Source organism: Diceros bicornis, chromosome 15 (assembly GCF_020826845.1).
Source record: "Diceros bicornis minor isolate mBicDic1 chromosome 15, mDicBic1.mat.cur, whole genome shotgun sequence".
Lineage (NCBI taxonomy): Eukaryota > Metazoa > Chordata > Mammalia > Perissodactyla > Rhinocerotidae > Diceros > Diceros bicornis.
This window is the reverse complement of record NC_080754.1, coordinates 11,807,743-11,834,621: the sequence shown is the minus strand read 5'-3', so window position 1 is coordinate 11,834,621 and position 26,879 is coordinate 11,807,743. Positions and strand designations below refer to the sequence as shown.

The following is a 26,879-nucleotide window of genomic DNA, read 5'->3' as shown; positions in this document are numbered from 1 at the left end:
GCTACTATAAATAAATATTTTTCTTTTCATTTTTACCTTCTAATTGACTATATTGTTTGCATATATAAAGGCTACTGATTTCCATTTCTTTTTGGTGTTTCTGGGTGATTTCCAAAAGATAAGAGGGAAATAGTGGCGCTATTCCATCAATTTCAAACCAGAATTCATACTGTGGTAAATTATCTCAGTTAAGGTTATAATTGTATATAATGTCTTTAGATATTTTCAGTTTGAATTTTTAATCATAATAGTATTAATTTGTTTCATGGAAATAATTAATGATGTATTATTTCACAGAAAAGGCAAAATGTAGCCTTTTCAAAACACCTATGGTATTTTGCCCCCTTCCCCCCCAATCTATTGCCACAAAGAGAAGAGGTCATTTTCTTTAACTTTGGAAAACTCTATTAATTTAACAACTGATACCCATCTTGTGCTGACAGTTTCCCAAATTATCTAGAAAAACTATTTGCAAGATGAAACTATACAGTATATTCTCTAGAATATTTATTTCACTCATAAATCCAAAAGTTTTGGACATTATTTTTCTTAGTCTTACATTTTTGAAAAATTTGTCAACATTTTACAAATTAGGAAAACTGAAAACAGTCCCCTGTCCCAGAGTGGCATGTTACGGGTTATTAGTAGAACTAGAATAAACACTAGACCTTATAGTCAACAGCTTACAAGCTACTAACCCATTTCCTACCATTATTCTTGAAAGGGTAGCACCAACTAACTCTATTTATTTAATTAATAAAAGTCTATAGTCAAGACTGACACCAAAGCCCCTCACAAGAAGTAAGATGAAGATTTCAAGACCTTTGCTGCACTGTTGTGGCTGCACTGTTGTGGTAAAAAAGAAAAGAGGGAGTCATTGTGAAACAATAAGAAATACATATATTGATCTCTGTTCCTAGTTCCTGCTATTATTTGGTCACTGACCCTGGTTTCTGACACATAGCTCCTAAAACCTCTGGAATTTCCTGGGCGATAGGATTGTCTTTTGTTCTAATGAGATGACTCTTGGTGGACTCCTGGAATGGGGGCTGGTCACCAGAAATACCAAGCCATGATTAAAAGCTTAGAACTTTCACCCCCATCTGCCACTCCCAGAGAGGGGCTGAAAACTGAATTAATAACTGCTCATGCCTACTTGATGAAGCCTGCATAGAAATCCTAAAAGTATGAGGTTCACAGATCTTCCAGTTTGGTGAACACAACCATGTGCCAGAAGGGTGGTGCAACCCAACTCCACAGCAACAAAACTCCTGCACTGCAGACCCTTTCAGACTTTGCCCTATGTTTCTCTTCATCTGGCTATTGATCTGTATCCCTTATCATACCCTTTATTATGTATTAAACTGATAAACATAAGTGTTTCCCTGAGTTCTGTGAGCTGTTCTAGCAAGTTACTGAACCCATGAGGGGTTCAGTAGGAACCCCAATTTATAGCCAGTTGGTCAGAAGTACCAGAGACAACCTAAGACTTGCGAGCGGTGTGTGAAGTAGCAGCAGTCTTGTGGGACTGAGCCCTTAACTTGTGGGATCTGATGCTAACTCCAGTTAGATAGTGTCAGAATTGAAGTGACTTGTAGGACACCCAGCTAGTGTCAGAGAATTGGTCAGTGTGGAAATAAACTCACATATCTAGTGTCAGAAGTGTTGTGAGTGTGGTAGGTGTGTGAGAGTAAAGGAACCTGTGTGTTTTCCCTAGATAGTCATACACAGAGCTGCACTTCTATCCCCAAAAACAAATTATGATCTTTACCTGCATAGTTTGGAAGGAAAAATTTTCTTGTAAGAACTTCTTAACGTGAGGGACCACACCTTTTGGTAGAGTATTAACTGCATTCAGTAACTTCTTCACTTCTAACAGTAGGTTAACAGGGACAAGATCAGTAGGTGTGTCCTTTTCCTGTTTGTCCTAGAAGACATTATTTATTAAAAATCTACACAATTACACACATTCTTACTTACTCTAATATTAAAACCAGCTGAAGTATTAACAAAAAGAACAAACTGCCTCTACATACTACATGTAGATACTGTGACAGAACTAAAGAAAATCCAAATAAGAATAAGACATTCTCTCTGTTCTCAAGGAACTTATAACATAGCATGAAGTTTCAGACCAAATTCAAGAAATTTTAATATAGAGAAGGCCATCATAAATTCATTTGGAAGCTATAAACAAAGCAGAGATTGAAAGATGGGAATAATTACATCTCTTTTTTGTAGGGTGGTGGGATGGGAAACATGAACGACTTTAGACTTAAATGTGAGTTAGGCCTTAAAAAATAGTTGCCCTTTAGAAATACACAGCATGTATTCAATTGGTCCATTTTAGGCATAAAAAATGCTAAATTTAAAATATTACGTAGATTATACTACATAATAATATGAAAACTAAATCTAACAGTGCTTTTTACATTATGTGACTGACACCTAAGCTGCTAAACACACAGCAATTTGAAAAGGAACAGACCTGTAATAGTTTAAATTATAAACAAAGTAGTAAAATAGACTGACTCTTACTTACCATCTCAATTCAGTCAGAGCTGAGTAAGTGGTAATAATTTGGGGACTTCAGGAACTGATTCTTACAGACTTAATAAAGCCATCATTAATAGTTATTTGATAGCTATATAGTCAAGTCCTGCTGGACTGTCTATTAACATTAGCTGTAAGGAATGAGTGGGCAAAAGAAATGGATAAAGAGCCTGGAACAGATGGATGGTGGCCTTCCTTCAAACTTAACAGGATACCACAGTTCCTATAACTTACTGAAACTGTGGGAATATGAATAAGTTGCTGCTAACATCTGAAAATCAGACAGACAACGTCTTACTGCAGAGGCCATGTAGAATTTGGGTCACTGAAAATGCCCTAGTGGTGACTGCCTCTCTGACTGTCAGGTCTCTAACAGACCTGGAACTACCCAGGAAAGTGACTAGGAACCATAAAGTCCATTGCAGGACTGTCTGCCTACTCTCCTGTTCTGGGTTTGAGTCTTAAATTGAGATTCCTTCATCCTCATCAATACTCAACAAATACACCTTACTTTTTATAGTACTTCATTATATAAAAATTACATCCAATAATGTAGGAAAATGTTAATAGTTTGCTAAATCTTGGTGAAGAATATTTAAGTGTTGGTTGTACTATTCTTGCAACCTTTCTGCAGGTTTGAAATTTTTCAAAAAGTTGGAAAAAACACAACTTCCACAAGTAACTAGACAAATCCTTATAAAGAATTACCACTGTTACTAGCGCTTATATTTCAAACTAAAGGTCAATTCCACAGTCAAAAGTAACTGCAGAATCATCTAACACTAATTACCAAATTGATACACAAGTAAGATTATGGCATGAATAAAATTTTTTAAACAGGAAATACTATAAATTTCATGATTGTTAAATATTTATATCTTATTATAAATACAATTTTTTTTAAGTTAGTTATCAAAATATTTGATGCTCAATCCATTTTTGCAAAACTGATTTAATATCTAAACCAAATTCAGGTCAAAGTTTCCACTTCCCTTGCCTTCTGTATTCCCAAATATGTATTTACAAATGTCTTTTCTGGATCTAATCCCTCTGGTCCAACTGTGTGTCTCTATGTACATGTGCACATATCGTATTTCCTCTGCAATATTTTTTATGGTGAAAACCTCATGCAGGTGAATACTATGGTTATTTTATGTTTATACATTTTCTCCTCCTAAGTTGTTTGATAACCTTTACAAATTTTGTTAACAAGTGGACATCAGTCATTACATAGAACTATGTGGAAGGTAAAAATTGCACTATCAAGAACCTAACAAATACCCCTTCATCTATCCTTCACTAAATATAAGCATGTGTTGTGTGTATGTGTATTTTATCTACCATAAAGTATACTGTCATTGGCAATAAAAAGCTTATATTAATGTACATTCAGTTATTCTCTTTCATTTATAACTGGAAGTTCTAACATTAAAGATGATAAAACCATGAAAGAAAATTAACTTCAGAAACAACTCAGTGAAATTGCTTACTAAATAAATTTTCTTTGTGGCTATGTTTTCTTTGTATGTATATAGTGTCCCTATTGTTTGGATTTTGCTTTTAAAAGAAAATAAGAGATTTCTTAAAACTGATTGCTGGAATGTTTCTGGGCTAGTCAATTCAATTATCTACTAATTTTAACTTGCAGTGAGGATTGGTGCTTAGAATGATAATTTTGAAATTATCAAACAAAGATTTAATTATGACTGTAATTTTACATATTAAGGTAGGAAACTGGACTCACCTCAAAATTTTCAACAGATAATTAAACTAACTAGATTTAGCATTGCAATCTCATATATAATTAATCATTATTAATTAACTAACAGTTAATGAAAATTAAATCTTCTCTTACCAGTTGATCAGATGATTTTTCTACCTTATTCTCGGTTTCCTCCTTAGCCTGCTCCTCTACAGGAGGATCCCTATTTTAAATGAAAAAGAAAGGTGTATTCAGAGCATCTCCTTACAAAGAACACAATTAAACTGTAGTAGTCAAGAATCAAACAAGCGAATTTTTGTCTGAAAGTTCCATAAGTTTATGTAATGTGTATTAAAGACTGATAATGGTGGTAGGTGCCATATCTCTTTAGGGACTCAAGTTAAAGAAAAGAAATTATGCTATGCCCTTACTGGATGGTGGGGGAGAGAACAGAAAGCTGATGTAAAAAACTTTTCATCTTTAACAGACACACAATATAGACCAGTATTCAGTATTCTGAAGCCTCTCAAGGTTTGAGAAAGAGTACAAAATGTTCTCAAATGTATACTCTACTTGCTAACTCCATTTCAGAATCATTCACTCCTTAATCCAGTAGTTCTCATTCCCAGAGGCATATTAAAATCACCTGTGAAGCTTCTGAAACACCCAGATGACCAAACCCTACTTCAGAGCTTCTTAATCAAAAGCATGGGAAGTGAGGTGCTATATTTTCCCTAGGTTCCATAATAAATTTTGTTGTGTAAACTTAACTAATTCTCACTCCTTCCCAACATTAAAATAGGTTACTAATGAAATCCTATTTGCTCTTTCTACAGCTTTGTCTCAGCTTTTCATTCTACTTGGCCTTTCTGGATCATTTAACACTGTCTGTCCAGGACACCTTCCAATCCTCCTTGAAAATCTCTGAATTCTTTGCTACTGCTGGTTTTCCTCCTAGCCCTGAAAAGCTGTCCACTTCTCTGCTTGTACCACTGGCTATCTCTCTTCCTCTCATTCATCTTATTTATTTATTATTTTAATAATATCGAATATAGAACTATATACATTAACACTATCAACCCATGCTCCCTATGTTTTAGAACAGGAAGGTACATCAGCAGTCATAAGTGGCAGCCACTTTATTCTATAATTGATGTCCAGAAAGGTTACATAACTTGTATTATGTTATACACCTAGGAAGTAGCAACGCTAAAACTAGACACAGACTAGTATTTTTCTTTTATTCTTCTATTTTTACCACTCAAATACTTTGTTCTGCTGCTGGGAGAAGCTGAAATTTTGCTACAACAATATATCCTAAAATATATATAGTATATATAGTAATGTTCCATTTTTAGCCCTCTTTTTTCTTACTACATTTTCTACTTAAATCAATCTCATTTATGCTCATGTATAAACACTCTCAGATAGAGATCAGGCCCTTCTTATTCACTACTTAACCTCCAAGTATCCATCCCAACATCTGACATAAAATAGGCACTCAAGTATTTACTGAATGAATGAATATAAAACAAATAAATTAGTGAGCAAACTTTCATGAATTCAAACAGCACCCCATTCCAATGATCCCCAAGTCTAAATCTCCAGCCTTAACTGCTCTGTGATGATACAGCTACATATTTCCAACTACCTACTTGACCACCTCCATGAAGATATCTCAGCCGCACCTCGATCTCCTCATGCCCAAAACTAAACTCATTGTCTGTCCTCTCTTTCTTTCTCACATACATTAAACCTGTCCTCTTTTTGATGCCCATGTTAGCTAACGCTATATATTTCCTTCTGGTCATTAGAAACCTTTGAGCAATCTCTGCTTCTCTTTTGCCCCTTTTCTCATACTTAAGCAGTCACAGAATTCTGTTAATTCTAGTTCTATAAATCCCTCCTTTCTTACTGTTTCTTATTCTCATCAGTATAAGCCTTCATCAGCCTCTTCCTGAGCTATTACAAGTGTCATATCTTGTGATCCCATCCCTCCTACTATTGATAGAAGTAGTCTTGCCAAAATAGAGTGTAAAATTTCCTTTCTCTTTTTTTTTGGGGGGGGGGGAGATTGGCCCTGAGCTAACAGCTATTGCCAATCATCTTTTTACTTGAGGAAGACTGTCACTGAGCTAACATCTGTGCCAATCTTCCTCTATTTTGTATGTGGGATGCCACCAAAGCATGGCTTGGTGAGCAGTGTGTAGGTCTGCGCCCGGGATCCAAACCTACAAACCCCAGGCCACTGAAGCAGAGTGCTCCAACTTAACTTAACTTAACTATACCACCGGGCCAGCTCCTTTTTTCTCTTCCTAAAATGTCAATGGCGCTGCACAAAATAAAACTCACCTCCTTAGCAGGACAGTCGAAATCCTCCCCAAAAGTTTATCTTAAGTACTTTTTCTTGCTGTTTCCTCAGCCAATTGACCTCCCATCCCCTCTGCTACTACACCCATCAAAATGCTTCTTAACCTTCACAGTTCAGTTCAAATGTCACTTTGTGGAAACCCACTCAATACTCAGTCAATAACTATTGTTCCTTTCTATATACACACACAACATCGCTAATGTAACACTTATGCATGTATTTTATCTAAAAATGATAGCTTTTTATGTATCTTCCTACTACATCATAATTCTAAGTACACAAATTTTGTCTTAGTCTTTATTCCCTAAGCACCAAGGAGTCCAGTAAATGCTTGTAAAATAAATTAACAGATCACATTGCTTATTATATGAGACAGATCAAGGTGGGAGGGAGATCTCCAGTACTAATCCGCTGTTTAGTATTATATGGGAGAGATATACGCAGGCTGAACTTGCCCTGGTTGGAGGGCACAGATTGACATTTGGCCTGGGCCCAGCTGAATCACTCAGTCGTCTTCTGGGTTATGCTTAGGTTACCGTCTATAAAATGGAAATAATAATAGCATCTACCTCATAGAGTTGTTATGAGGTTTATATAAGTTAACATTGTAAAAGTTTTTAAAACAATGCCTGGCAAAGAGGAAGTCTATGTAAGTGCTTGTTAAATGATAAATAAAACATTATTTTGGTGAGAGTGCCCCAAGTGTAGTAAGCTGTGGTACCTTTTTTAATTCTTAGCTCTTTAGCCAGGGTATGGTCCTTAGGGAAATTTTTTTAAATTAGATTTCACTCAGTCTATATCCCTCACTATTCAAGGTTGCTAAATTGTCTTGTAATATAAAGATATCTCATTCGCTTTAGCTTCCCAAGGTTATACGGAAAAAACTGTCAAGTCTTCGGAAAGCAACAAATGCAGTTGGTTTTTGTCAACCCATCCCTTACCTCACAAAAAATTCTTCCGGTAGAGAATCCATGCTGCACAATGTTCTTTTGCAAAAGTCTTATTCCAATGCTTGTAGACTGACTTTTACTACTGCTATTCAAAGCTGTAAGGAAAGAAATATTTTTAGTGGGAACATAGGAGTATTACATTCTTCCTCCCCACTATAAAAATAGTACATGATCATTGAAGAAAGTTTTGAAACTGCTATAAAAGAAAATGAAAATCACATAGTTTCACCATCCAAACATAAATCACTGCCTATATTTTAATATACTTTTTTCCAAGCACAGTTATATTTTACCAATTTGTAATCATATTGACTAGACAATACTACACCACCTTTTTCACCACTGAACACCATATCAAAAGCATCTCTCATGTTATTTTATACTCCTAGTAAACATTCTCAATGGCTACACAACAGTTGGTTGATTGGTGTTTCCTTGACCATTTCCTTACAGATGGACATTTAGATTGTTTCCCATTTTTTTCATTATAAATAATTAGTTTTGTATTAAACTCCATTGTCCATAAAGTCTTTTCTATATTTATGATTATTTCCTTACAATATATTCTCAGAAATAGAATTCTCAGGTCAAAAGACACAAACATTTTAAGCCTCCTGGTGCATACTGCTAAATGGCTTCCCAAAAGATCTGTACTAATTTATTTCCCATGGACGTATATTGTGTTCCTGTTTAACACAATCCTGATAGCACTAATTGTTTTGTTTTCTTTTAGTCTAAAAGTAACATTTAGCTACTTTTTCCCAAAATTGTATGATCCTATATCATCATAAAATCGGAGAGGTGGGATGTAAAAAACTCTTGCATACTCTCTGGTTCAAATATCAATGGACATTGTGGATGTTTCCTGAAAGAGAAACAAAATACTGAGGCAACACAAATCTCAGTATATCTGTTTATTTATTTAGCTCTCTATTTAACCACCTCAAGAACAACTCTTCTAAAATTAGTTCCATTTGATCTCTTTTACTAAGAGTTCAAGCCTCCAGACTCCACTGCCCTCTGCTAGGCTGACTTCTCTTTCTGATGCCACTGTGTAGAAGTCCAGGAAGTATTAGAGCAAACATATGTAACACTATTGCTTGGTGCTTTGGGGCAAAGAAAGCAATGATGAGGAAAAGAAAAGCAAGTGGTAGCAATAGCATAAATAAAACAGAACTAGACTATCTTGCCGCCAAGCACAAGATTGGATACGGTTTCTCACCTACTGCCTCTGAACCACTTATTATCTCAGTAACTGGGTAGCCATTTTCTCTAACAGCATATTTAATGTACACCCATAAGTTATATCAGTAGACTTTTGGAGGCCCATTACTAAAGCGCAATTCAGCATAGGTGATTCCAAAATCAAGAAAACATGTTCCACAAGATCATTTGTAAGTCGCCTATTAAGAATTCAGATTGTGTTTACTCAAAAGAAACATTGTTTTACATGATGTTGAGTCTTCCAAAAAGCCAGAAAAAGCGAACACATAGAGAGGAAGACAAAATTGCAGGACCTGAACCCACCTAAGCCTTGAGGTCTGAGTATCCTGTCATTATGAGCTTAAACGGGGAGGGGGTAACTCTGTTTCTGGTGTAAGGGCCAAAGGAAGTCCTGTGGGATTATCTGCAAAACAAGTATTCCTACTTATGAGACTACCTATATTCTATATTTGACTCACACCACCTCTAATTTACACAGAAAATCTTGAGAGACAAGAGTAATTCTCCAACAACTCAATGCTAACTAATACTTCTTAATCAAAACACAAATGTGAAGATTCAAATACAGAGACTTCCATCTAAATTTCCTCATTTAAAACAGACAGCTTTCTAACACCTCTTAGTTTTTGCCCATCCCTAACAAAACACCGCCGTCAATATTATAACTCACCTATGCAGGATCCAGTTCTCCTAAGTAAATTATTTTACAGTTTTACTCTTACTTTTAAAACTCAGTAAGCAACATTATAGGCCTATTTAAATTTGCATTCTCTGTTCAAATACTGATGAAACATACAACCTAAAGCTAATAATTAAGCAGAGAGAGGTTGGATAAACCTTGTTATTCTTTCACACTAGCTCAGATCTGCTTCATCTCCTTAATAAAGCAGTATAGGTAAGGACATGGCTTTGAAAATTTTAGGATTGTGATCAAACTGTTCTTCTTTTATGGTTTCTATAACCTCCCTAATTATTTTAATAAAAAGTAACAGCTAGGCATTATTTCATAGCCAGAGCATACAAACATGCCTTTTCCAGACAAAACAATCCCCTAATTTCCAGAATTTAAAAGCTCAGACATGGATAATTCCCCCTCTGATAAGCTCTCCTTCAGTCAGTAACTGTTTCCACAGATCAAAGCAAGGCTGAAACAAGGGGAGGAAAAATCCTCTGACAACAAGGTAGAGAGGATGGAAGGCCTCTGCTAAGCTATTCAGTGTTCAGCTTGAAAAAGAAAAGGGTGTAAAATTAACCAATAAATCTGAAGATATTTGGATCCTGAATTAAGAGTTAAGAAAGGCTACTGGCATTCTTCTTCAGCCTGCTTAAAAATACAACCTGAGCTGGATCTCTGTGAGGAAAGGTTTTCCAGCAGAAAGGACCATCAATCACATCATTTCCCAGGAGCTGAGCAGAGAGGCAACCACCACCAGCAACAGCGGCAGCAGGAGCACTTGACAGCCTCCGTTGGGAAGGAGGGCGTAGTGCCTAGCAACAGAAAGGAGGAAGCCAGCCTGAAACCTTACCACTGTGCTTCTAAGATAATCCAAAGGTTCTTACCGCTCTAGAAGAGGCTGAAGGAAACCTTTAACATCAGGATTAACATGGGAGAAAGAGTGAATCTGGTTTCCCCCGGTGTATGGTGTATTCATTTCAATAGACTTTTCCTGTCAACAGGAAACTAAAAATTTACTCTGCCTTCCTGGAACTGAGGAACTGTTCTTCAGCAGGAACTTATTCACGTTCTGGCTGGTTGATCAGAAGGCAAGCTAAAGTTCAGTGTCAATTTACAGCACACCTTTACCCACCAACCAAAATGACTTTATCTGCAGGCTATTTTACTGCCTGAAAAATAAGGCATGGTTATCCATAGCTTGACAACAGTAAAATGCCTTTCTTATTGCTCCCTCTGAGCTCCCAGCTCCCACTTTCCCTCTTATCTACTGAAATTATGACAAACTTTTTTTTTAAATACTTGTAAAGGTTTTATTTCCCCATTTTTAAAGCTGTGCTTATTCACATCAAAGCACTATTGTTTATAAATTTTTAATCATTCACTTAAACATTTACCTTGCAGCACTCTTGTCACCTCCCTAAACTGTACACAGGCACATGATTTTTTAAATCCACTCCAATACTCATCTTATTTAACTTACCTGACCAAGTTAGAGGCTCTAATTGGCCACCAAGTTTACATTTAATGTGTGGGTATATGTCCTATGAATTTGTACCCTTGTCAGCACTGGCACTTACAGATCACACAACGCCAGAGGGAAAAGATGAATGTTAGTACAAAAACAGTAAAAATAAAGCTCACTTTTCTCAATGCTATTAGTTTGAAAAGAAAATAATATACTTGGTATTTTTCAGAAGAGGAGTTCAGTTACTGAGAACTTTTATTATGCCCATTAAATCAGTGTTTCTCAATCTTGGCACTACTGACATTTGGGGCTGGATAAATCTTTGTTATGGGAAGTTGTCCTATGCATTTTTAGGATATGCGCAGGTTGGGATTTATCTGAAAAAAACCATCCAGGTATTAAACTACCCATCAATTTCAGGTTATTTACAGCAGCACTGCCAAAACCAGGCTATTCAGAAACATATCTAGGAACCATTGGAAGGAGCAGATGTTACCCTTTAGCAAATTCTCCAAAAGTGGAATATTTTCAGCAATTTAAAAATATTATGTTGTCATTACAGTTGTTAGACAATAGTGAAAAAAGGAAACAAGACAGAATGTTGAGACATGACACAAGTAGAGATGATAATCAAGCAGAGAATGGAGGACACAATGCGTACTTGACTCCCTCACACCAATGACAAAGCCTACCCTACCCAAATCCAAATTGATCCACTCAAGTAAGAAAACTGGCTACACCTCATTACCTCAGAAAGGCATACATTTGTAAGAAGGGTTTAGGTAAGAAGGTAGATCAAGCTTTGGTTATGAAGAGTTTCCTTTCATATAAAATTAGGTGTATTAAATTTGGTTTCATTAAAAATAAGATTAATTTTCACCAGCTCCAATATGCCAGGCTCTAGGCTATGTACTTATGTACATTAAATACACATTTGATCTTCATGCAACTCCGAAAGATACACATTACTGTAATCCACTTTAAAAATTAAGAAACTGAGGCTTAGAGAGTTCACATAGCTAATAAATCAATAAAAGCAGGAATTCATGCCCAAGTTTCACCAACTACAAATTCCATGTTCTTTTCACTATGTCCCATTAAGGGCAATATTTGACTTTACCTAACGTTCGTGTACAGTTATAAGCTGAACTAAATAATATGCACAGAGACAAACACTCAGAAACAAAAGTACAATCCTACTGGTTAGTTATTGATACTGTAAAGATAATTAATCGTGCCATCTTAATATTTCATAGTATACTATTCACATTAGTTTTTGCTAAGAGAGTTCATTTGTTCAACAAAACAATGCAGAACAATGCCCGATACTATATGTGGTATTGAAATAAATAATAATTAATGCCTACCTAAATGCTCCGTTAAGGTTAAAGATTTTGGAGAAGTCTCCAAATTTGTTTATCACATATCTCTAAGGCAATAAATGTGAGAATACACTGAAAACATATGAATAGCCATTCATTTATGAATTATGTACACATATTACCACAATATAAAATAAAAAAGAATGAGATTAAAATAAGTAGACTTGGGATCAAGATGGCAGAGAAGAAAGATCCCAGGCTTGTCCCCTCCCACAGACACACCATAAGTAAAACTACATATATAGAGCAACTATCTCTGAGAATGACCTGAACGCTGGAAGGAAAGATTTTCTACAACTAGGGATACAAAGAAAAGCCACATCAAGATGAGTAGCAGGGGTGAAGATGTGTTCTGGGGGTAACCCATATCCCTGGCAGGGTGAACCACAGGTGGAAGGGATATCACAGCCTCAGAGGTCCTCTCTGAGGAGTGAGGGGTCTGAACCCTAGACTGGGCTTCCTACCTCAAGGGACTTGCACTGCGAAGACTAGCCCCCACAACGTCTGGCTTTGAAAATCAGCAGGGATTACATCCAGGAGAACCAAAAGGCTGTAGGAAACCAAGACTCCTCTCTCCAAGGGCACACAAAAACTCACTTGCACCAAGTCCCAGTGCAGAGGCAGTAGCTTGAAAAGCACCTGGGTCATATGTGAAGGAGATTCATTAACTAATTTTAGGGTATGTGCCAGAGGGGCAGGAAACAAGAAAAGGATGGCCACTCTCGCCACGCTTAACAACACAGTATTTGAAGTCCTAGCTGCAGCAATCAAACAAGAAAAACAAATAAAAGACATCCAAATTGGAAAGGAAGAAGACTCTCACTGTTTGCAGATGACATGATACTATATACAGAAAACCCTAAAGACTCCACCAAAAAAATTTAGAACTAATAAATGAATTCAATAAAGTTGTAGGATACAAAATTAATATACAGAATCTGTTGTGTTTCTATACACTACAAATGATCTATCAGTTACAGAAATCAAGAAAACAATCCCATTTACAACTGCATCAAAAAGAATAAAATATCTAGGAATAAATTTAACCAAGAAGGTAAGAGACCCATACTCTGAAAACTATATGACATTAATGAAAGAAACCGAAGGTGACACAAATAAATGGAGCATTATACCATGCTCATGGATTGGAAGAATTAATATTGTTAAAATGTCCATACTACCTAAAGCAATCTACAGATTCATTGCAATCCCTATCAAAATATCAATGTCGTTTTGTACAGAACTAGAACAAATAATCCTAAAATTTTTTTGAACCACAAAAGATCCCAAATAACCAAAGCAATCTGGAGAAAGAAGAACAAAGCTGGAGGTATCAGGTTCCCTGATTTCAAACTATACACAGAGCTATAGTAATCAAAATTGTATGGTACTTGCACAAAAACAGACATATACATCAATGGAACAAAATAGAGAGCCCAGAAATAAACCCATGCTTATATGGTCAAATAATCTACAACAAAGGAGTCAAGAATATACAACGGAGAAAAGACAGTCTCTTTCATAAATGGTGTTCAGAAAACTGGACAGCTACATGCAAAAGAATGAAGTGGATCACTGTCTTACACCACATACAAAAATAAACTCAAAATGGATTGAAGACTTAAATATAAGACCTGAAACCATAAAACTCCTAGAAGAAAACATAGGCAGTAAATTCTTTGACACTGGTCTTAAACAGTATTTTTGTGGATCTGTCTCCTCAGGCAAGGGCAACAAAAGCAAAAATAAACAAATGGGACTACTTCAAACTAAAAAGCTTTCGCACAGCAAGGGGAACCATCAAGAAAACGAAAAGGCAACCTAACAAATGGGAGAAGATATTTGCAAATCATGTATCCAATACGGGGTTAATTTCCAAAATATATAGAGAACTCATACAACTCAATATGAAAAAAACAAACAATCCAATTAGAAAATGGGGAGAGGACCTAAATAGGCATTTTCCAAAGATGATATACAGATGGCTACCAGACACATGAAAAGATGCTCAACATCTCTAATCATCAGGGAAATGCAAATCAAAACCACAGTGAGATATCACCTCACAGCTGTCAGAATGGCTATCATCAAAAGACAACAAATAACAAGTATTGGAGAGGATGTGGAGAAAAGAGAACCCTCATGCACTGCTGGTGGGAATGTAAATTGGGGCAACCACTGTGGAAAACAGTATGGAGTTTCCTCAAAAAATTAAAAACAGAACTACCATACGATCCAGCAATTCCACTTCTGGGTATTTACCTGAAGAAAACAAAAACACTAATTCAAAAAGACATATGTACCTCTATGTTGACTGAAGCATTATTTACAATAGCCAAGATATGGAAGCAACCTAACTGTCCATCGAAAAGGAATGGAAAAAGATGTGAGGTATATATACACAATGGAACATTACTCAGCTATAAAAAAGAGTGAAATCTTGCCATTTGCGACAACACATATGGACCTAGAGAGTATTATGCCAAATAGAGTAAGTCAGACAGACAAAGACAAATTCCATATGATTTCACTTATACGTGGAATCTAGAAAAGAAAACAAATTAACAAAAAAAAACAAAACAGAAACAGACTCACAGTTACAGAGAACAAACTGGCGTTGCCAGAGGGGAGAAGGGTGGGGGATTCAGTGAAATAGGTGAAGGGCATTAAGAGGTACAAAGTTCCACTTATAAAACAAATAAGTCACCGGGATGTAATATACAGCATAGGGAATATAGTCAATAATATTGTAATAACTTTGTACAGTGACAGATGGTTATTAGACTTACTGTGGTGATCATTTTGTAATGTATAGAGACCTATGTTGTATACCTAAAACTAACATAATATTGTATATCAACTATATTTCAATGAGAAATAAAAGTAAATGCTTACACTAACTAAAAAATAAAAATAAAGGAAAATAAGTAAAAAGAAAAATTCTAATATTTGTTCCCACATCCCAAGAGATACTTTCACATATGCCAAGGTGTACATACTCCACTTTGGACACCCCTGTCTTAGAAAACAGCTTAACATTTTAATTCAGGAAACAGATATCTACCCATTTCATGAATTTCATAATATTTATTTTGTGAAAGACCAGACATTTAAAAATGACATATGCAAAGGACATTGCTCTGCACAAAGTAGGCCTTCAATAGATACTAGTTATAACTAAAAATGATTACTGTACCTTAACTTAAAATAAAACTTTGTCACTTTTATCTTTACCTACAAAACTGGATTCAGAAACAATGGATAGCACTTATTTTTTTTTTTTAAAGGCAAATTTCTGATTCTGAGATATGAAATTAGATGTGAAAATGTGGAAAAAATATTTACCCAAATTATCCAAATCTTGTACTCTTAACCTAGAAATGAATTCTGTGAAATGTATAGGAAAAAAAAAATCAGGAATTATTTGGAAAGTGAAGAAGTTAATTTTATGGATTGGCAAATCATTCAGAGATCACCAGAATTCAATACTTGATAGCTGGGAAAGGAAACAGGAAGAAGAATAACCGTGAAGGGAGAATAATTTTGGTTTACTTAGGTTTTCTGGTTTTGTGATGAAGGTAACATTTCTGGAAAATGTGAGTTGACATTAATTGTACAGACTTTGCTTTCTGACTCTGCATAAAGGGTAAAATCAATTTAATATTAGTATTTAAATTGTTTCAGCCATAGTGGGGACATGGTATCCAAACGACCCCATGCCTAGGCTTCTGCCAATTTTCTACCACTGGATTTCTTTGCCTTGAATCTTTGGAACCCAAGCCAAAGGAACTTTCGTTCTACCTGCTCTTTATGCCTACTGAATGATCGCCTAGTTTTAGATTTGGTTTCATGTCCCCGCTAGAATGAAAGTCCCATGAAGTCAGGAAATTTTTTCTTTTTTTTTAATCCCTCTGCTATATCCCCAGGGCCTAGAAGAGCACCTGGAACACTTTAAGCACTCAATATTGATTTAAAGAATGAAGCCATCCACCCTTCTGCACACCTCAAGGCCTGTGAAGGCAGAAGAGGGAGCCTGTGTATAGATCAAGACTGCCTTCTCTGCCAACCTAGAGTCCTCCTTTAGAAGTCAAGAACAGCCAGTGTGCTACAAGTAAGACTGATCCTTGCAGACAATCGTGGGGTCAAGGTAGGGCCTCTGTTCTCCGGCAACTACTTCTCAGTGTTCTTTGTTGGTTCCTCCACATCTCTCCAACCTCTAAATACTTAAGTACCTTAGGGTTCAGTCTTTTCTATCCATACTCACTCTACAGCATTTAGTCTCAAGGCTTTAGATTTTTATCCCCAGCCTTAACCTCTCCTTTAACTACAAATATATATTCAACAGCCCACTCACCATCTAGTAGACATCTCAACATAACTGAAACTGAGCTCTAGATACCTCCTTCTTCCCACAAAATGGCTGAAGCAGAGCTACTCAGCCAAGCCAGGCCTCGATCGGACTAACTGCAGTTAACCCACAGACCTGTGAGCAGGAAATAAATGCTCATGGTTTTAAACACTGGGTTTTGAGGTGATTTGTTATGCAGCAAATACCGATCAATACTCCACCCTATCTAAAATCGCAACACCCCATCCTGACTCTAATACTTCCTCTCCCTCTTCCCTTTCTTTTCCTTCATAGCACTTATTACTAACATTCATATATTTTACTTACACGTCTTGTTTATTATCTATATCCCCCATTAAAATGAAAGCTCTACTTGGGTAGAAATTTTTTGCCTGTTTGATTCACTACTGTATCCCCAGAACTCAGAAATGTACCTACCACTCAAGCACTCATTAAACATATGATGGATGAATGAATGAACAATTAGCCCAGTGTTCACACCTCTACTATAATGCCTGTACTACAAAGTTCAGTATTCTACAATCTCCGCACGCCTATCAAGAATATAATGCATATCTTCATTCAGTCTGATTCATCTAATTTGACTTAAACCCTGCTCATGAGACATTAAAAATTTCCATTTTACTATACAGTATTGAAGATATGTTCTTTTAAATTTTCTCCTGAAGAAATAAAGGAGCTAGACGGCCCTAACTGGACTTATAAGATCCTACGCAGTGTTGTTTAACTCTCTTAAATGTGTTTCCCAGACTACAAAGTAGAGAAAATATCTATGCCATACATAAAGAACAGACAGCAATAAAAATTTACAGAAAAGAGGGATTTTATGCCAATCTTTGAAAATTGAAGGAATTGGATACTTAATATTTTGCGCTAAAAAATATCATGTGTTCCTATAGCATTCTCTATTTCACTTAATAGCACTTATTCTGATATATTTCCCCAACACACTCTATGCTCTTTGAAAAAGAACTAGCACTCAGTAAATATTTGATGAATGAATCAATATTAGCATTTTAAATATATTTACTGACTGGTTAAAATAATTAACCATAATTTTAAAAAAGTGAAATGCAAGCTCACTTTAGCTACTGTCTTTAAATTTTTTGGCACAAAATAAATGATCTGTATAAAAAATACATAGTATGTAAATATATTAAGTCTTCAACTTTTAAAAACTATAAAAAGAACAAATAAAGTAAAAATATATGCATATGGATGGAATTAATAAAGATAAAAGTAAAATTAGTGATTCTGAAAAAAGAAAAACAAGAATTAATAAAACCAAAGTTGGTTCTTGAAAAGTTGAATAAAATAGACAAACCCCTGGAAAGTCCAACTAAGAAAATAAATAGATAACACTAGAATGAAAAGGAAATTTAAAACTACCAAGAAGAGATTAAGAGAATTATTGGAATACTATGCAACTTTATGTCAATAAATCTGTAAATCTAGAGAAATAGTTGATATGCTAAAAATTTTCTATTTCCAAAATTAACTCAAGAAAAGGTAGAAAAAAATTATCAGATCCATAACCATATTACAAATTCAAATGTTTTCTAAAAATTTACCACTAAATAAGCTATCAAGCTTGATTTTACAGGCCAGGGGCATACAACCTACAAAGACCAGATAACTCCCATGTGATTCTCATTATTCGACAGCACAGAAAAAAGATAGAAAACTTCTAATTCATTTTTCAAAAGTAATATAACCCAAATTCCAAAAGAGAGAATAAAAAATATTAGTGAAAATTCTCACATAGATATAAAATCCTGAACAAAATATTTGCAGCATAGCAAATACATGGTCTGTTACTACTCCTTGTGTGACCTTGGGCAAATTATTTCACCTCTCTCTTAGTTTTTTCATCTGTAAAATGGAGATCATAGTAGTACCCAAAGCATGGAGTTGTTATGAATATTAAATAGTAAGTATAAAGTTCTCAGGACAGTGCTTGGCACATGGCAAATGCTCAGTGTAAGTGTTAGCTATTATTATCCCAAGAACAAAAAGCAACATAATCCATTGCATTATCATTTTAAAGGGGAAAATAAGATATATAACTGTAAACTTTTGATAACTTTTTTAGCAGACATTTTGGCAAATCTTTAAATAAAAAAGGTATAAAGGGCAATCTCCTAAACATTTTTAAGCATATTTATCACAAGCCAACAGCACAAATTATGCTAAGTGTTAAATACTGGTCATTCCCATTCAACTAACTAACAAGACCAAGATGTTCAATATCACCATGATTATTCCATATTTTGGAGATTACACTAATGAAATAAAATAAGACAACAAATATTGGAAGAGATGGAATTATTATCTACAGATGATATATAGCTAGAAAGTCTAAGAGAGTAAGCAAAACTCTATTAGAATTAACAACAGATTTTAGTCAGTAGGCTGTATAAAAGCTTTCCCTTGGCTTTTTTTTACAGTAGCAATAACAAATTAAAAATTTATCAGAGAAAAAGAGAAACCACTCACAGTAACAAACATTACATAATACCCAGGAATAAACTTAATGAGAACAGTACAAGACTGTATGATAAACCATATAAAATTTCATTGAACATAAAACACAACCTGAATACTTCCTATTAACTACCTCAGCAGTAGCTATATCTTCTCAATCACACAGACTAGAAACTTGGAATCCCTACTAGTTTCATCCCTTTCCTCACTCTTCACATCCAAAATCGGTCACTAAGTTCTGCCTCTTTCACCTTGTATATATTTCTCAAATTTGTCACCTTTTTGCTATCTCCACTTCAATTATCCTGGTTATCCTTTGGAAAGACTCCAGCAAATTAAACCTTCTCCCTCCTTCTAGCCTTATCCTCCTCAAAATCATAGTCCATCCAGCTGCCAGAGTAATCAATATAAAACACAAACCCAACTAGATCAGGCCCCAGTTTAAAACCAGAGATCACCACTGAATTCAGGATGGAGTCCAAGCTCAAGGCTAACAAGGCCTTCAGTCATCTGGACCCAGCTTCATCTCCTCCTCTTCCTTTTCCCCCACCTTGGGGCTTAAAAGATGGCTCTGTTGTTCATATTAGGATATCCAAGTATCTCCAACTAAAGATGTCAGGGTTTCTCACAGCTACCACTATGGCACAACTTACTAAATTTACAAGATCTATTTCTGGTGAAGATTTTTTGAGAAACATTATTTTATATTAAAATGAATACTTTATGGAAAAGAACGCAAAATCTGTATGAATAGCTTAAGTTAAAATGGAAGATTTCAAAGATAGATGGCACTTAACAGCAGGCAGCTTTGACCCTTTCCCTTGGCTTAGAATGGAGATGATGATGAAGTACCTGTCATTATTTAACACCACCAAACTGTCGTCACTGCATCTGCCAACAAACGAAGATGTAACTGACACTTGCTGAGAACTTCATTACGCCAGGCAACTGTTCCAAATTCTTTATGTTGATTAACTCATTTTATAATGTTCTGCACCACCTGACATGACCTCATCTCCTCTACTCACCCTTGCTCCCTACTCCAGCCATAGCAGCATCCTTGCTGTTCCTGACACACTGTCATTCTCCTTCTTCAGGGCCTTTGCCCTTGCTATTCCTTCTATCTAGAAACCTTTTCCCGAGAGATCATGGCTCTCTTTTTCAACTCCTTGACGTCTTTTCTCAAACACGGCTTTCTCTATCCTAACCTCCCATTTCCCTTCTTCTCAGCCACCATAACTCTAGAGGAATAATTCTGCTCTATTTTTTTCCCCATCTCACTTTCCTTATTACCTTGTGTTTATTATTTGTTTTCTCCCTACCAGAACATAATATCCATAACAGCAGGATTTTTGATTCACTGAATCTCTAGTGCCTAGACAAGTGCCTAGCACACCGTAGGCTCTCAATGAATTATTTATTGAATTTATCTTATAAGACAAGTACTCCTGTTAGCCCGATTTTACCTTACGAAGAGAGGAAGCAGTGAGAATGTGCCTATCTATGGTCACACAGCAAAAAGTGGAGCTAGGATTTGTAAGCAGACAGCCTGACTCCACTCTTGATCAGCACTGCGCGGTACCTCTAACCCATGTGGTGAACTCCATATATACTGTCCATTAGTCCGTTTCCCTTCTTATTAGACAGTCCCTTCTCGGCAGTGGATACTTCATTATCTTTGCTCCCTGACCGGCGACATCTAGCCCATGTTATACACTCAATAACTATTTACAGAATGAACGAACCTATAAATAGCTAATTACCCAATGATCTTTAGACGTATGCAATTGGCTAGATTATTTTAAGCTTTCAGATTTAATTTTAAAATGGATTTTTAATCCCGTCTTTAAATGATAGTGATGTAAAAAATACTTCGAAATGACAAAACATGATTTCTGACGAGTGGTTTAAAAGGACACGTATCCTATTCCTACAATTTTCTGCAAACTGGTTTCGACGTTAGTACACAGGAAGCAAAGAGCTCCAGCTAGCTACTCTCGACTCATCCCATTATATACACACGCATAATATTACCTCTGATCAAAAACCGCAAACGACAGTGCCATTTTCACAGACACCGAGAGTTACGAAACAACCGATCATGCCAGATAAAGACAGACATCTTCACTTACAAAAACTGACGCTAATGAGAACGCCCTCCGGAGCAATACTTCGCCCAGGAGTCACCCGGAGGGAGCTTTCTCGAATAAGTGTGACGACTACCGTCAGGGCGGGACTAACTTGCCACAGAATCCCAATGGCCACAGGTTTACGCTGAGAAACAAACATTCCTGGTGGAAGCGGTGGACATATCTGAGATTTTAAAAAGAGGCCCCTCCCAGGCCGCCTCAAAATCTAGAGCCCAAGATTCTCGTCCTTAGAGCCCCTCACCGTGTCTAGACTAGAGGGAAGCGACCATCTCTCAGGCAGAAGATGATGCACAAAGGGAAACCGGCCATCCAACGTGAAGGCCGAGGAAGCGAACGAAAACGGAGCGCGCTGACAAACAGGACCCCACTGAGCCCAACCGCCCCTCCACAAGAGAGCCGCAGTCGCATTTCTCGCGAGACTTCTCGTCGTCTTCACGGAATCTCGAAACTGAAACCTCGCGGCTTTTCAGATAAGACCGGGATGTCAACGCCCTTCACGGACGCACAGAGCGCCTCGACTTTCCCCACCACCTCCCTTTATTGAGAGCCGTCCGCCAGGTTGCCTAGGGACTTCCGGAGCGCGAACGGAACCGGAAGCATCTGAGAGCGAGGGGGGTGGGGCCGAAAATCAAAAAAAAAAGCGCGGAGAAAGCTGGAGGAGAGAGCTGGAGGTGTGGTGGTGGCCCCCAGGTGGGGCTGTGGCGGGTCCCGATGGACTCCACCGCCTGCTTGAAGTCCTTGCTCCTGACCATCAGTCAGTATAAAGCCGTTAAGTCGGAAGCGAACGCCAGCCAGCTTTTGCGGCACTTGGAGGTGAGGGGCTCCGGGGTAGGGGACGAGATGGGCTTCCCTGTCGTAATCCTTAGTTCCCGGTGCTGCCCGGCGTAGCGACCCCAGCCTGGGAAGGAAAGGACGGCCCCTCGCTCGCTCAGCTGTCTTTCTGTATTGGCAGAGAAGGCGAGGGAGCGTCAGCCTGAATTCCCGTCCTCTTCTACCCCGCCGCGGGGCCCGCCGCGTTCAGCTGGCTGCAGCGAGAGGCTTAAGTCACTACCGAAAGCCCTAGGAAGAGGGAGGGTGGGGCAAGAGGTTGGGGAATTGAGGCTGTGCTTCGGGTGGGCGGAGGACAACGCTGTATCTTCCTTGTGCTTCTTTTGCTTTTTCCATCGTAACAGAGCCCTCAGAATATACAGCAATTCTCGGGCGTGGAGGTGATGGGGAGTGACGATTAACACTTGCTTTATCCCTTGTCCTTTAGGCAGTCTACAATCTGAACCTGTCGCTTACTGCTTTTACTTGAACTCATGTTGAATCGAACTTGAAAAATATTATGTCAACTTTCTTTGGGTTAAGAAACAATCTCCCTTACTCATAATAATAATCTTTTATTCTTTACCACAATGTATTACTCACAATTTTTCAGTCTTAAAATGCTGAATTTCTTTCACTTTTTTAATTGGTTCCCAGTGATTTGTGTCTAGAAGACTTATTCTGTGTTTTCCAAAGGAAAGCTATAATCACAGCTTTTCTGATCCTGTTTATTTTTAGGGTCTTAATCTCCTGCTGTCATTTGTTATGGCATTCATGGAATTCCAACTAATATTGACCTCAGTTTAATAAAAAAAAAATTGTCGCAGTTTCTGCTAACATAGAATTGAACATAATTTTAAAATATATTCTGTTTATTATATTAACCCTATGATAAAAGGCTAAATTATCAAAGATTAGCAAAATACTATGGAGAAAGACGATTGAGAATGGTACAGCAACATCAGCCTTTGGTGAAACTGGAGTAGCTGCCCGTGTCTTAAGTACATTGGGTTTCTTTTTTCATTCATTACCTCAACGAATACCTGCAAACCTAATAATTAAGGTGTTAGCTGTTAAATTCTAAGGCTTCACTTCTCAATTAGGATAGAACAGTGCGCTAGTGGACTCCAGAAGCCACAGGAAAAGCAGAACTGTCAGTTTTATTTAAGAATTAGGAGTTAGGCAGTTTAGATACTGATCTGAAACATTACCTCTTTGAGAATAAACAGGTATGTTGCGACTCTGAGCACAATGTTATGGTGAATTGAAGGAGACTTCAAAGAAACTTGAGGCTTAGAGACTGGCTCCTTGATAGTGTTTCCAGAATTCCAAGGGGTTTACCAAAAACACTTTTACCATTTAATTGGGAGATAACATACGTACATTGCATAAAGTGCATTAATCTTAAGTGAAGATCTTGACAGTTTTTTTTAACATAAGTGTACACTCAAGTGGCTACCACCTGTGTCATGATACAGAACATTTCCAGCGCCCTATAAGATTTTTTCAGTTGTTCCTTCTCTTAGGGTTCAGATAAGTGGACTCATACCATGTATACTTTTGTGTCTGGCTTCTTCCACTCAATATACTCTGTGAAATTCATTCATGTTGCATGTGTGCCAGTACTTCATTCTTTTTTATTGCTATGTAGAATTTCATTGTACAAATGAACCACAGTTTATATACATTCTCCTATTGATAGGCATTTGGGTTGTTTCCAATTCTGGGTGGAGTTAACGATAAACCTGTTATAAACATTTTCATACATTTTTTGTGGATATATGTATTCATTTCTCCTATATACCTAGGAGTGGAATTGTTGGGTCTTATGGTAAGTTTATGTTCAGTTTTAGTTGAACTGCCAAACAATTTTCCACAAGTTATGTCAGTTTACCCTCCCACCAGCAATATGTGAAGTTTGCTTCATTCATTCATACTGATCCTTGACATTTTCAGATTTTTTAGTTTTAACCGTTTTGGCGGACAGTGTTAATGGTGAATATCTTTGTGCGGACCTCATGAGAACATCTGAAGATAACAGAGAGTTATCATGTGAAAGGAGCTTGTTCACTCTGCTATTCTTCTGGACTTCTGCTATATTTTTTTCTTTGTAGCCCCAGGTAGAACCTGAGCTTTGCATTTTTTTATGATTGCCAGAGCTGAACTGGTCTCATTCTTGATGCTATTGCATAGCACTATTCTTATGTAATGATTATAAGCATGGATTCGGGAGCAATGAATCTTAGTTGTGCTGCTGTCTCATCAGTGTGTGCCTCAGCTTACCCATGTGTAAAACAGCTAGCACCTACCTTTCAGCCTTATTATGGTGAAAGGAATTAACATGCATGATGTACTTAGAACAATGTCTAGGCTAGAGTAAGTCCTAAAGTATTAGTTATTACTAAGATAAATTCTATTTGCATTAAAACATTCAATGTGTAAGAGTAAAGAAGAAAATCTGTAAAGCATTTTTCATTTTACCTCGTAAAAAATTATTATTACGTATTAGAATACTTATGTTGTTGAAATACGGGTCCATTCCTGAGGGAAATTGTATTTAAAGCAAAAAATGTCTTAATCTCGTAGAAGGCTAGCTTTATAAGTTGGCAAAAGGCCAATGCTCAGAAGGTTCTTTACCCCAAAATATCTACTATTGGTATCTAATTTTGCCTTTGGACCTGTTTATTCAGTCTGATAGACTTTTAATTGAATGTTAAAACAAGTACTCCCTGGGAACAGATATTCTGAAGCTGTCTGATCAGCAAAGCTTTAGAAGAAAAACTGAGGGCCAGCCCCATGGCTTAGCGCTTAAGTGTGCATGCTCCGCTACTGGCAGCCCAGGTTCCGATCCCGGGCGCGCACCAACGCACCGCTTCTCCAGCCATGCTGAGGCCGTGTCCCACATACAGCAACTAGAAGGATGTGCAACTATGACAGACAGCTATCTACTGGGGCTTTGGGGAAAAACAAAAAGGAGGAGGATTGGCAATAGATGTTAGCTCAGTGCCAGTCTTCCTCAGCAAAAAGAGGAGGATGAGCATGGATGTTAGCTCAGGGCTGATCTTCCTCACAAAAAAAAAAAAGAAGAAAGAAAGAAAAAGAAAAACTGACATCTGGGTGGAGGAATGAAAGAGGGATACAGAAATGGAAGCTAGAGAGATGCTAAAACAGCCTGATTTGACTTGGTCTTGTAGAAATAGAAGTGTTTAGAACAGATTCAATCTAATTCTAAAGTAAGTAATTGTTTTTTCCATCTTTATAGAAAAGATATGCTTAATAATGAATAACATGCATAAAGCATTTTGAAAATAAGTGGCTGTCTGACAACTGTTTTTGGCCTTCGATCCTAGCTTTACCTTTTTGGGAGGTGGGGGGATGCTTATAGGTATATAAGTGAGGAGTAGAAAGTGGAATAACAAATAATAAAATTTTTCAGTGCCTGACCTGGCTGCTTAAAAAAATTTTTTTTCAACTTCCTTCTTTGCAATCTCTAACTTCTGGACTCAACTACTGTCTTTGGGAAGGAGCGGAAGGAGTAATCACATAGTTAATCCCGTAGCTAAGCCTTTGTACTTAGCTTCTTCTCACTTATCATTTGCCTCTCTCAAAGTAGGTGAAATGAATGTACTGGAATTCATTTATTCAATAAATATATTGGTAGTAGAGTGTTGATTTGTAGTCTGTGCCTTCATGGAGTGTTCAGTGTGGGTAGGGAGGATAAATATTGCTAGGTCAGCAAAGGCTTGCCAACATATGAAATGAAAGTATAATTTACTATAGGATAGTATAACAGGCAAACCTAACCTAGTTGATGGAAGAAAGTTAGAGAAGGCTTCCTGGAGAAAGCAAATTAAAACTGAGACCCAGTGATTACATTAGCTGGTGAGGAAAGGGAGAGGTAATCTACCATGCAGAGGGAACGGCATGGATGAATTTTCTAAATCGAGAAAGAGAGTGGCAGTGGCACTTTGGGAGACTGAGTTTTTATTTGAGATGGAGAAGAGGTGAAAATTGCCAATTCTTAACTCACACATTTTAATTACTATTTTGTAGGTAATTTCTGGACAGAAGCTCACCCGATTGTTTACATCGAATCAGATATTACCAAGTGAATGCTTGAGTTGCCTTGTGGAGCTGCTTGAAGACCCAAGTATAAGTGCTCCACTGATCTTAAGTATCATCAGTTTGCTCTCTCAACTGGGTATGTATTTCGTTTCTCTTTTTCATTTTTTGGAAGATGTATGAATTTAACATTTCTTAAAGGGCAGGTTTAGTTATAGAATCTTTTGGAAAATGGTTCACATTCAAAAGATTTCTTTATCACAAGACCTCTCAGAACTATTTTGTATTGTGGATCTCTTGTAAAGGGGGACTATTATATGCATCCTTTCTTAAAACTATTGGAGCAAAGAATCTGAAGCATATCAAAGTTTCAGTGGTCTACAGAAAAAGAATGCACCTTGGGAAGTGCTGGTCTTCTTTTGAATTAAAAAAAAATACGTATGCATAATGCCAGTATTAAATACAGTACTCAGAAAAGTCATAGCTAGTGATCAAAAAATCAGTCTTCTTTTTTTTTTTTTTTTTTTTTTTTTTTTTTTTTTTTTTTTTTTGTGAGGAGATCAGCCCTGAGCTAACATCCGCCAATCCTCCTCTTTTTTTGCTGAGGAAGACGGCCCCGGGCTAACATCCGTACCCATCTTCCTCCACTTTTTTTATATGGGACGCCGCCACAGCATGGCTTAC

At 37.0% G+C, this 26,879-nt stretch overlaps 2 protein-coding genes across 3 annotated transcripts in view; one reads left to right on the top strand and one right to left on the bottom strand.

Moving 5' to 3' along the window:
- The window catches only part of DZIP3 (DAZ interacting zinc finger protein 3), a 98,064-nt gene extending 75,799 nt beyond the window's left edge, over positions 1-22,265 (bottom strand). Inside the window, exons 1-4 of one of the 2 annotated variants that reach the window (XM_058555749.1) lie at positions 21,568-22,265; positions 7,568-7,671; positions 4,409-4,478; positions 1,772-1,927 (exon numbers count right to left, since the gene is read on the bottom strand). In XM_058555749.1, the coding sequence (XP_058411732.1) occupies positions 1,772-1,927; positions 4,409-4,478; positions 7,568-7,599 (258 nt within the window). In that variant the 5' untranslated portion in view covers positions 7,600-7,671; positions 21,568-22,265. The remainder of the gene's footprint in view (positions 1-1,771; positions 1,928-4,408; positions 4,479-7,567; positions 7,672-21,567) is intronic. The other variant, XM_058555748.1, reaches the window with a different exon arrangement.
- CIP2A (cellular inhibitor of PP2A) overlaps positions 21,913-26,879 on the top strand; it is a 40,163-nt gene continuing 35,196 nt past the window's right edge. Inside the window, exons 1-2 of the mRNA XM_058555750.1 lie at positions 21,913-22,139; positions 26,187-26,334. Of these exons, the coding sequence (XP_058411733.1) occupies positions 22,038-22,139; positions 26,187-26,334 (250 nt within the window). The 5' untranslated portion in view covers positions 21,913-22,037. The remainder of the gene's footprint in view (positions 22,140-26,186; positions 26,335-26,879) is intronic.